Source organism: Pholcus phalangioides, unplaced genomic scaffold, assembly GCF_987345545.1.
Source record: "Pholcus phalangioides strain wild (caught in Gottingen) unplaced genomic scaffold, Ppha-v1.0 ptg000018l_1, whole genome shotgun sequence".
Lineage (NCBI taxonomy): Eukaryota > Metazoa > Arthropoda > Arachnida > Araneae > Pholcidae > Pholcus > Pholcus phalangioides.
In genome coordinates this window covers 10,257,341-10,270,281 of record NW_028301611.1, presented here as the reverse complement: position 1 = coordinate 10,270,281, position 12,941 = coordinate 10,257,341, and the positions used below count along the sequence as shown (strand labels likewise).

At 37.0% G+C, this 12,941-nt stretch overlaps 1 protein-coding gene across 1 annotated transcript in view; it reads left to right on the top strand.

Annotated features, from left to right (window-relative positions):
* The window catches only part of LOC149071713 (four-jointed box protein 1-like), a 30,356-nt gene extending 18,188 nt beyond the window's left edge, over positions 1-12,168 (top strand). Inside the window, exons 5-7 of the mRNA XM_089247712.1 lie at positions 1,491-1,680; positions 7,597-7,755; positions 9,095-12,168. Coding sequence (XP_089103838.1) covers positions 1,491-1,680; positions 7,597-7,755; positions 9,095-9,512 — 767 coding nt within the window. The 3' untranslated portion in view covers positions 9,513-12,168. The remainder of the gene's footprint in view (positions 1-1,490; positions 1,681-7,596; positions 7,756-9,094) is intronic.
* The last annotated feature ends 773 nt before the right edge of the window (positions 12,169-12,941 follow it).

Here is a 12,941-nt window from a genome sequence, read left to right as displayed (position 1 = left end):
GCCAAGATGATGCAGGGACAAAGTCGTCTTCACGTGCAATTTTTTCCAGAATTTTATTGCCCAATTTTACGTGACAAGTCACACTTTTCCCGGAGGCACTTTCCTCTTGGAAGACATCTCAAAAAAAAAAAAACCCCGTTAAAAGATCCAATTTAACACCCACTGATGAAAGTCCCCCAATATGTTCATATTCACCATATTTCTAACTAAAAACTTAACGCAATCCTTTGAATCAGTATTTGACTCCCTGAGGTCAAAGGGAAAAAATTTCTTCGGTGAGAAAAAACTACGCATTTGTGCATGCAGGTCTTAAACAAGGGTATTCAATCTTTAGGAGAGTGCAGGTCACTCACTTTAGTGATCGGAACAGCGCCGCGGGTCACTCAACTGCTATAAGTGACTCGCGGCGTTACTATCACGTACAAACTTTTGGCAACAAATTTTAATTATGTGTATTTGACAAATCGGCGATAAATGTGGCAACCTCGTCCTATTCTAATCGGACGTCAGAAAAAGGAAGGGGGAAGGGAAAAAAAGAGTATAATAAGGTAGATAAAAGTGTTTTTTTAGACTCTCTTTTCACCCTCACCCTATGTGTTCTCTTTCGCTCTTACATGTATATAGTAGAAAGATCCATTACATTTGCTGGGGAAAAAAAGTCATCAACCGGAGTATAGAAAGAAACGAGGGAATGAAAAAGCAACTTCCGTAGATAATGGGGTTACCACAAAGATTTACGATGGTGAAGAGAGAGAAAAGAAAACACAGGGAACTCGTTTGAATTTATTCCACTGGTGTTTTTGGACGCAATATTACGTCCGCGATCGTAAGGAGGTTGCAGGAGCTGAAACTGTGACGCGGGTAACTCAAGTGAGAGCGAGACACTGGAAATGTGCCGCTGATCAATCAAGTGCTCTGGAACTATGCCGCAGTGATCTGTAAAATCTGATCCGGGTTCAAACCCCATCATCGCCGCAGTGGTGGTCGGCTGAAGTTGGTTTTCTGCGGTTCCTAACTTCGAGGCGCGAATGCGAGCCGACCTCCCCGTTAAAAAGTCTCGGCGAAGAGAGCAATAGGCCTACACAACGTTACAATTATTCATTCATTACACTTCACTTACTATGAGTTGAGGGAAAAATCATAGTTTAAAAAATTGATTGCAGATGGCAGCACTACACATAACAAGTATTACACAGAGACAAACTTCACTATGCACACACATTCCAATATGTACCAATTCGTTGGCCACTCAAGAGTCATCTGAAAAGTGCCAGGGGTCACTTAAATGATTTGATAATCTTTCGTGGGCCACTTGGGTGGTTTAGTTATTTGTTGCGGACCACACAAGAGTACTCCGAGGGCCACATTTGTTCCGTTGGCCATGGATTGAGCATGCATGCTTTTCAAAGAAATGAAATCGCATAAGAATAAATTGGATAGTCATGATGAAGCACTCCATATTGATGTCGCTTAATTTGTAATTTTTCCAGGTGAGGTCTTGTCCTTTTACCTATCTCGTCTCCTGGGGGTCCACAACGTTCCTGTCGCCACCCTACTGAGTTCTGACAGTCGAGAAAAACGTTGGGGCAACAGTGTCTCCATCAAGAGAACGTTGGACGAATCCAAGTGGGAGCCCAATGTCACGGTGGCCTTCATCCAATGGATCGATGACCTTGAAAGGTATGGATTGGTTTTTTCCCTTCCTAAAAATACCGCAAAAAACACTAATTTCGTTAGCCTCACACCCAACAGGAGACTGACCAATATTTGCACGAGATATTGGGCATCCAAATACGGGACGTTGCCAATTACCGCTAAAAATGGTGCCGAAAGTAAGCAAAGTCGCCAACTATTGTTGAAACCACCGAGAATTCGCCAATGGAGGAAAATGAAGCACTACTGCAAATTGCAGCGAATTAAAATGAATTACAGTCGAATCCCGTTATAACGAACTCCAAGAGACCGGAGAAATCACTTCACTATAACGAAATTTCGTTATGAAGGAATTCCAGGTTTATGCATTGTTCCTAGGTAAGCTTATCTGGAGGATGAAAAAAGTGTTGGTTAAAGAGAGATTTTGGCTATATCGGTATTCGTTAAAACGGGATTTTACTGTACTCATAATAAAACGTCAAAAAGGGGCAAATATGTGAATAGAATATTCTTATTTGTAGTCGTAATTATCGTAACGTAATTTATTAGTTGAGAAGTTATTTTTCAGTGAATAAAAAGTGAAGTTGGCTTCGTAGAAAAAAACGGGACATTTTCGCCAAAAAAGTCGGGACTGCCAAAATTAGGCAAAAATACAGGACCTATGGTCTCGCTAGGGTGGATAAAACAAGTCCAGAATAAATTTTGTAAAAATTAATATATATAAAATCAAATAATTGACTCATGAGTAGGCTGACCATATTTTCGCAAGGAAAAATACGCAAAAATATGATTCCAAATGCAGCAAAATACGGGGCACCCCCCCCCCCCCCTATTAGCACAAAAAAATTATGCCAAAGGTGAGAAAAGTTGCCAAATGTGCATAAAAATCACCAATGGCGGGAAATGAAGCACTACCGCAAATCACAGTGGATTTAAACGAATTCTACGAAATGAAACGTTTGGGGGAGACATGACGAATATACCACTGGAATATTCTTATATATAGTGTGTTGTAATCAATTACACGCCATAAAATAACTTTCGAGTTGGGGAGATAATTTTAACGCTTGATTTCAATAAATCAACAGAATTCAAGTTCGTTTCGTTGAAAATACAGTCGAATCCCGTTTTAACGAATACCGTTATAACGAAAATCTCATTTTAAAACGAACACTTTTCTAATTCCCCCAGATAAGTTTACATAAGAACAATGCAAATACCTGAAGTTCCTTTATAACGAAATTTCGATATAACGAAGTGATTTCTCCGGTCTCCTGGAGTTCGTTATAACGGGATCCGACTGTATGCAGTCGTTGCACCTGCCTAGTTACCATTATAAAACGGAATTTTTTTTTCCTGATTACGATTATTTTAATTTTCTTCTTTTTAATTAATACATTTTTATATAGGGAGCCTTCAACCTTTCAGACATTGCGGGCCAAAAATCGGATTTCCGCGAAGCCCGAGGGCCAACATGTCATATTGTGGTGTCTGAGTGGCGTCTTAACTAGTGAGCCCAACGGGGCCAAGGCTCCGAGTCAAATAATGGGGCCCTATATTATTTAAGAACTTTCCTTATTCTGAGATTAATTTTTCATTTATGAATATGAATTTCATCAAAATCTGAAATTATTATTTTCCATCAAATATGAATTCACATCTGTTTTTTCATTAAATATGAATTTTCTTTTTTTTCGTTTAGTAATTCTGGAAATATTTTTCATTAATTATGAATTTTCATGAATTGCGAAACATAAATTTCCATCAGTTCTTTCATTAAATACGAATCTTGTTTCACTCTTTCAGTAATTCTGGAAATATTTTTCGTTAATTATGAATTTTCATGAATTGCGAAATATAAATTTACATCCGTTCTTTCATTAAATACGAATGTTGTTTCACTCTATCAGTATTTCTGGAAATATTTTTCATTAATTATGAATTTTCATGAATTGCGAAATATAAATTTCCATCCGTTCTTTCATTAAATACGAATGTTGTTTCACTCTATCAGTATTTCTGGAAATATTTTTCATTAATTATGAATTTTCATGAATTGCGAAATATAAATTTCCATCAGTTCTTTCATTAAATACGAATGTTTCACTCTATCAGTAATTCTGGAAATATTTTTCATTAATTATGAATTTTCATGAATTGCGAAATATAAATTTCCATCAGTTCTTTCATTAAATACGAATCTTGTTTCACTCTTTCAGTAATTCTGGAAATATTTTTCGTTAATTATGAATTTTCATGAATTGCGAAATATAAATTTCCATCCGTTCTTTCATTAAATACGAATGTTTCACTATATCAGTAATTCTGGAAATATTTTTCATTAATTATGAATTTTCATGAATTGCGAAATATAAATTTCCATCAGTTCTTTCATTAAATACGAATCTTGTTTCACTCTTTCAGTAATTCTGGAAATATTTTTCGTTAATTATGAATTTTCATGAATTGCGAAATATAAATTTACATCCGTTCTTTCATTAAATACGAATGTTGTTTCACTCTATCAGTATTTCTGGAAATATTTTTCATTAATTATGAAATTTCATGAATTGCGAAATATAAATTTCCATCAGTTCTTTCATTAAATACGAATCTCGTTTCACTCTTTCAGTAATTCTGGAAATATTTTTCGTTAATTATGAATTTTCATGAATTGCGAAATATAAATTTACATCCGTTCTTTCATTAAATACGAATGTTGTTTCACTCTATCAGTATTTCTGGAAATATTTTTCATTAATTATGAATTTTCATGAATTGCGAAATATAAATTTCCATCCGTTCTTTCATTAAATACGAATGTTGTTTCACTCTATCAGTATTTCTGGAAATATTTTTCATTAATTATGAATTTTCATGAATTGCGAAATATAAATTTCCATCAGTTCTTTCATTAAATACGAATGTTTCACTCTATCAGTAATTCTGGAAATATTTTTCATTAATTATGAATTTTCATGAATTGCGAAATATAAATTTCCATCAGTTCTTTCATTAAATACGAATCTTGTTTCACTCTTTCAGTAATTCTGGAAATATTTTTCGTTAATTATGAATTTTCATGAATTGCGAAATATAAATTTCCATCCGTTCTTTCATTAAATACGAATGTTGTTTAACTCTATCAGTATTTCTGGAAATATTTTTCATTAATTATGAATTTTCATGAATTGCGAAATATAAATTTCCATCAGTTCTTTCATTAAATACGAATGTTTCACTCTATCAGTAATTCTGGAAATATTTTTCATTAATTATGAATTTTCATGAATTGCGAAATATAAATTTCCATCAGTTCTTTCATTAAATACGAATCTTGTTTCACTCTTTCAGTAATTCTGGAAATATTTTTCGTTAATTATGAATTTTCATGAATTGCGAAATATAAATTTCCATCCGTTCTTTCATTAAATACGAATGTTTCACTCTATCAGTAATTCTGGAAATATTTTTCATTAATTATGAATTTTCATGAATTGCGAAATATAAATTTCCATCAGTTCTTTCATTAAATACGAATCTTGTTTCACTCTTTCAGTAATTCTGGAAATATTTTTCGTTAATTATGAATTTTCATGAATTGCGAAATATAAATTTCCATCCGTTCTTTCATTAAATACGAATGTTGTTTCACTCTATCAGTATTTCTGGAAATATTTTTCATTAATTATGAATTTTCATGAATTGCGAAATATAAATTTCCATCAGTTCTTTCATTAAATACGAATGTTTCACTCTATCAGTAATTCTGGAAATATTTTTCATTAATTATGAATTTTCATGAATTGCGAAATATAAATTTCCATCAGTTCTTTCATTAAATACGAATCTTGTTTCACTCTTTCAGTAATTCTGGAAATATTTTTCGTTAATTATGAATTTTCATGAATTGCGAAATATAAATTTCCATCCGTTCTTTCATTAAATACGAATGTTGTTTCACTCTATCAGTATTTCTGGAAATATTTTTCATTAATTATGAATTTTCATGAATTGCGAAATATAAATTTCCATCAGTTCTTTCATTAAATACGAATGTTTCACTCTATCAGTAATTCTGGAAATATTTTTCATTAATTATGAATTTTCATGAATTGCGAAATATAAATTTCCATCAGTTCTTTCATTAAATACGAATCTTGTTTCACTCTTTCAGTAATTCTGGAAATATTTTTCGTTAATTATGAATTTTCATGAATTGCGAAATATAAATTTCCATCCGTTCTTTCATTAAATACGAATGTTGTTTCACTCTATCAGTATTTCTGGAAATATTTTTCATTAATTATGAATTTTCATGAATTGCGAAATATAAATTTCCATCCGTTCTTTCATTAAATACGAATGTTGTTTCACTCTATCAGTATTTCTGGAAATATTTTTCATTAATTATGAATTTTCATGAATTGCGAAATATAAATTTCCATCAGTTCTTTCATTAAATACGAATGTTGTTTCACTCTATCAGTAATTCTGGAAATATTTTTCGTTAATTATGAATTTTCATGAATTGCGAAATATAAATTTCCATCCGTTCTTTCATTAAATACGAATCTTGTTTCACTCTTTCAGTAATTCTGGAAATATTTTTCGTTAATTATGAATTTTCATGAATTGCGAAATATAAATTTCCATCAGCTTTTTCATTAAACACGAATCTTTTTTCTTTCCGTAATTGTGGAAATATATTTCATTAAAACTGAATTTTCATGAGGTGCGAAATATAAATTTCCATCTGTTTTTTCATTAATACGAATCTTCTTTGTAACTATATAAGCCTTTCCGTCGGCGAACCGTGGAAAAATCCTTGAGGGCCCCGAATTGAAGACCCCTGATTTAATTTTACCAAATTTCATAATTCCGACATTTTGAAAACTGTAAATTTTCCGATTTAAAAAAAGAAACAAGAATCTCATTTCAATTCCAGTAGATGGCAGCACCATTTGTATTATTTCGTATGATTATATATATATATATATATATATGGTGCTGCCATCTCTTGCAAAATTCTGTATTAACGGAAAATATTTCAAGAAACAAAGAATTAATTGAAATTTTTGAATTATATATTTATAAGAAAAATTATTTTAGAATGAATGAGGGAGAGAAAATGCATAATCGATGCCAACATGAATTATGAATCGCTTATGAATTTATGATATTCCTAATTGGTGGAGAAATAAATCAGAATTTTAATAGAAACACATTTCATGGAAAATAAATCAAAATTCATGGAAATTCATATCCAATGGAAAATAAATCGGATACCAAATTTATATTCAATGAAAAAAACAAAATAGAATTAATGAAAATTCATATTAAATGAAAAAATAAATCGGAATTAATGAAAATTCATATTTTGTGAAAAAATAAATCAGATTTAATGAAAATTCGCTTTATAAAATAATATCTTAGATTTAATGAAAAATAAATCGGAATTAATGAAAATTCATATTTAATGAAAAAATAAATCGGAATTAATGAAAATTCATATTTAATGAAAAATAAATCGGAATTAATGAAAATTCATATTTAATGAAAAAATAAATCGGAATTAATGAAAATTCATATTTAATGAAAAAATAAATCGGAATTAATGAAAATTCATATTTAATGAAAAATAAATCGGAATTAATGAAAATTCATATTTAATGAAAAAATAAATCGGAATTAATGAAAATTCATATTTAATGAAAAATAAATCGGAATTAATGAAAATTCATATTAACCATGTTGGGCCCACCCGTTAAGATACGTCTGGGCATTGTATGAATCTTGGTAATGAATTCTTTTCTTTTTGACCCCCGGGCTCGATAGAAATACTTTTGCGGCCCGAAATGTCTGAAACGTTAGCAGAATTGAATGTTCGTCATCGATATTAGATTCGAAAAAATAATTAATGAAATTTTCATTAAATTTCAGGGACAAGATGCCACCGTTTATATTGTCGAATCTACTGAACGGGACAGTCATATCGCCACGTAACGCCGGTCTTTACGGGCTATCTTCGGATGAACTGGTCGAGTTGGTCCAGTGGAGTGACCTCGTCATATTCGACTACATCACTGGGAATTATGACAGGTTCGGAAAGAAAATTTACGTAATTTATTCGAAAAAAAAAAAATTATACAGGGTGTCCCGCAAGTGCTAATGCTGCCTTTATCTCATCAACCGTTCGTCGTGGAGGTAACGCTCAAAATGTGTTCAGAAATCACTCTGGATCAGTTTCAACTGTGAAAATACAGCGTGTCATGAAATAAGAAATCTGAATATTTATATGGTCCCCCACCCGTCTTAAAGTTAGAAATTTGTAGCTCTGTCTTCCCCGAGGCCAAAAAAAGAAATTCACGTTCCTGAGTGCAATATTAGCTGAGCTATTTAAATTCAAAAATCAAGAAAAGTTTGAAGAAAGAACTGCATAAACTGTCGGACTCCCCCCCCCCCTCCCCTCCATTCACGGGGGGGGGGGATCCGGAAATTTCGCCTTCGACATTTCGTTCACGACGTTTTGTCCCCGGTACAGTTCGTACCGTAATGACCGTTTGAGTCACCGAGTGAATGGCTGACTGTGTGAGTGACAGCATCAGTGACCATATAAGTGGGTGAGTAAATGACCGTATGAATGTTCATATGAGTGAGCAAGTGAGTGTCAATGACTGTATGGTTGAGTAAATGACCATATGAATGATCAAGTAAGTGACTGCATGAGTGAGTGACCAAGTGAGTGTGAGTGACTGTATGGTTGAGTAAATGACCATATGAATGATCAAGTAAGTGACTGCATGAGTGAGTGACCAAGTGAGTGTGAGTGACTGTATGGTTGAGTAAATGACCATATGAATGATCAATTAAGGACTGCATGAGTGAATGACCATATGAATGATCAATTAAGGACTGCATGAGTGAATGACCATATGAATGATCAAGTAAGTGACTGCATGAGTGAATGACCATATGAATGATCAATTAAGGACTGCATGAGTGAATGACCATATGAATGATCAAGTAAGTGACTGCATGAGTGAGTGACCAAGTGAGTGTGAGTGACTGTATGGTTGAGTAAATGACCATATGAATGATCAAGTAAGTGAATGCATGAGTGAGTAACCGTATGAGTGACCAAGTGAGTGGGAGTGACTGTATGGTTGAGTAAATGACCTTACGAATGATCAAGTGTGTGACTGAATGAGTGAGTGACCGTCACTCACTTGGTGATTCATACGGTGAGCGCAGGCGAAATGTCGGGGCATACTTTTGGTAAACCTATTTATACTGTTCTTTCCCAGCTTTCCTCGGAAATTACAACAATACCTCTACAACGAACTGTTGATGAGATAAAGGCCGGAATAAGGACTTACAGCGCACCCTGTATAAAATACCGAATTTCTTACACATTACTTTTTTTTCGATCCACCACCAGGATTGCTAGCATGCAAGACGCCGCCGACAAAGAGCACAGGCCAGCCATCCTCAACGACACGGTCCACAACCTGGTCAGATCGAGCTCATCCGGGGGACTGTGGCTCATCGACAACGAGAGCGGGCTCCTAGACGGCTACGCTCTACTCTACGGGAAACCCGGCAAAGATCGCGACGACCGTTTCCTTAACTTCCACGCGCAGATGCTCAGCCTGATGTGCCTTTTCAGGCGGAGCACCGTCCAGAGGGTCCGGTGGCTCCGCGACAGCGGCGGGGCCGGACAGCTGCTGCTGGACACGGTCCGTCGCGGCGAACCTCTTTTCAGCGGGGTCGAGGACCGGGACTTGTTTTCCAAGAGGATACAGGTCCGGATCGAAGAGGTCCATGCGCATATCAGTAGGTGCTACGAAAGCATCTGAAGACTAGTCCGTAAAATTTTGCAGGAGGGCCATCTATCACTGCCCGATGGTCAACTGGAACTCATTTTGTTTGAATTCACAGTCAAACTCGGTTATAACGACGTGGTTTTTTGTTGTTATAACAGAGGTGTATGAAGTTGGCGTTTTCGAGTGGTCAACTAGAACTCATTATATTTGAATTTGTGAATTACAGTCAAATTTGATTATAACATCAAAGATTCCGTGAATTTTTGTCGTTGTAACCGAGATGTCGTTACACTCGAGGTTGCCGTTTTCGAGTGGTCAACTGGAATTCATTACGTTTGAATTTGAATTAGTCAAACTCAGTTATAACGACGTGAATTTTTGTCGTTATAACAGAGGTGTAATTACACCCGAGGTTGCCGTTTTCGAGTGGTCATCTAGAACTCATTATGTTTGAATTTTCGAATTAGTCAAACTCGGTTATAACAACGTGTCACATATCCGAGTTTTTGGTATGTTCATCGACGTTATAAGCAAGGTCCATCGACATTTTTGAGGATTGTTTGAGGCCGAGAATTATTGACGTTACAACTGAGGTGTCGTTACATCCGAGTTTGACTGTATTTGTGTTAATTCAGGGTTGAAAATGGTCCAATCGATATTTTCTTGGTGAATATAGTGCCATATAATCCTAAAATTTCACTCGTGGCCATTGGTATTGATGATACAACGTTAACCTCTCTATAACGGACAAACATCCTGTTCGAGAGAACCAAGAGACACCCAGGCTCTATCATACAGTTGATTTCCACCTATTGTCGCTTGTCCACACACATATATGAAAACCATTTCGTCCTCTACTAACAAAGGAGGTAATCGAGGATCCAGTGGGAGGGTGATCGCCCCCTACCAACAGCCGAATAATATGGGGAGAAATTTGTCTGTCCCGTAAAATACGGGATGATCCAATGTACCTACACTATAAATCGCTTCTCCGACACATCGCCCTTGATCTGCCCCATTCGCAGCTGAAGATGACTGCCTCGGTTTCAGTAGTAGCTGAACATATTCGCCTGGGCTTCAGTAGTAGCTGAACATATTCGCCTCGGCTTCATTAGCAGCTTAAGACATCTGCAGGAGCTCTATTCACAGCTGAAGATGTATGCGGCTTCATTCGCAGCTGAAGATATCTTCCCCGACTCATTCGCTGCTGAATATGTATGTCCTCACTCCATTCAAATCTGAAAATGCTGCCTGCCTCCGCTTCATTCGCAGCTGGGAATATCTGCCTCGGTTTCATTCGCAGCTGAAGATAGCTGCCTCGGCTTCATTCGTAGCTGAAGATGCTTGCCTTCACTCAGGCACGGTTCGCAAGAGCCGAATACAGTAATATTGGAAAATTTATCTGCCCCCTTCCCCCCCCCCCCCGTAATATACGGGACTCTCCAACGAACACACGATTCGTCCCTCCCGACACGTCGGCCGAGATCCACGCCTGGAAGTAGGGGTGTGGGGGGGGGGGAAAGCGGACAGCAGTGGTTCTCAACCTTCTCCGCAGAGAGCAGGTAGACCTACCACACGAAACTGACAAAACATGAAAATTCAAGCATTTCTATCTTCACTTCAGAAAATGGAACACAGAGGGCAGCACGAACACGAAACAAGCGCAACTCGACAACATAAATATGTTACGGCCACACATACACTCAGAACACGCATTCTCAGGCACGAGCGGATTCGTTAGAAATTTCGTAGAGGAATATGTACGAGGTGCATGTGCGGTTTAGTAGTAGTAGTGGTTCTCAACCTGAGGCCAAATGTTTCCCCGTGTGGTCCTGAGATAATTTATGAGAGCGGGAGGCTCGGTAAAAATCTGATGAAAGGAGAGCCACGACAAGAGGTGAAGGAGGCCACAGAGAGCTGTGAAGAGAGATGAAGTTTCGAAATGAAATGAAATGTGGCTGAAAAAAATGTGGCTACTGTTGGGGGTCTGACACAGCTGCCCCTAGAACCTATCGTAACCCATAGTCCCGTTCGAGCATAGCCTGGGGTCCTTATGTCCCCATGGGAGGGAGGGGAGGGAGCTGAATGAGGATATCTGGGTGCTACGATTTTCAGGTGTAAGTACCGGAAAAATGTAAGCTGTTACTTTCAGCTAAGTATGGAGTCACAGAAAATCGTTTTGCCCGGGTACCCACGATGTTCAGACAACCATGCATAGAGAAAGATGATAACCCCCCCCCCCCCCACGCCCTTCTGGATCCACGTCTGACCCAGGGTTCCAGAGATCGATCTTACCTTTTTTAAAATAAAAATTTAGTTTTAACTAAATTCAATAATTAAAAGGGGGGCTCACGTACTTGGATGAGGGGGGGGGGAGGCCTGGATAAGACGGGGGCACGAGACAAAAATATGATCTAAAAATGGGTTCAGGAAACCGTGCTCTACCGCGGGACAAAGTGTCCGCTATAGAAGGTTCCAACGTGTATCGATATCGATGACTACTGCAAGTGCCAATCATACAATTATCAAACTCGAAATTATGTATTTTTGTACATGTGAATCTTGTGAATTTATTCTGTATGGATATTTACACTGTATGTTAAAATGGATCGTACTCATGTAAAAATCGTGTTATAATTTATTTTTTGGATCTGTAAAAATGTGTAAATAAATCGAATTATAAATTTTACATTATTCATGTCTTTGTGGATGCACCGTTAAACAAAAATCACGATTTGCGTAAATTCAAAGACCACATTTCCATGCCCCCCCCCCCCTCCCGCTACATAAAGAAAGCTAACGAGGGGTCTTGAGAATGGGACCCGGGATGGGAATGGGAAGAGAGAGAGAGAGAGACGAACCATAAACCTTACCTTGGGGCCCTGCTACCAGATGTAGGGGGGTGGGGGAACTCTGCCCATTTACGGCAGATATGGCCTCATGAGGGCTGGCAGGGCCTTGTAGCGGGTCGATTTTCATAATTTTTTTTTTGTTTTTTCCCCCAGCTTTAAATCCGTTATGCTAAGGACTCTTGAAAGTTTGGTTCCGGGGGGGGGGGGGGGTCCTATGCGGCTGCACCGGTTGCACCTGCCTAGTTATGGCACTGTGCCCCCTCCCCCCCCCCAATAAATTTTTTAAAGGAAGCTGAGCCCTCCCCCTCAATAATTTAGGGAAAAAAAGCAATGCAATGTACCCTCCCCCTCTCCTGTGTACGCACCCAAGTCCCGTATATACGGGACGAGACCAGCAACTTTCAGCCCTCCCAATGTCTCCTTCACACGTCGGCGCCTCTGGCCTCTTCCATATAACTATACCTTGAAAACATTTCTCTTATTACGACTTTTCGTCAATTCATACATGATTAAAATATATTTAATTGAAAAACCTGATTGGTATTCCAACATTACATAGCGTCTTACATAAAAACGTGGATTTTCCACTAAAAATGAATTTCGTACCCTA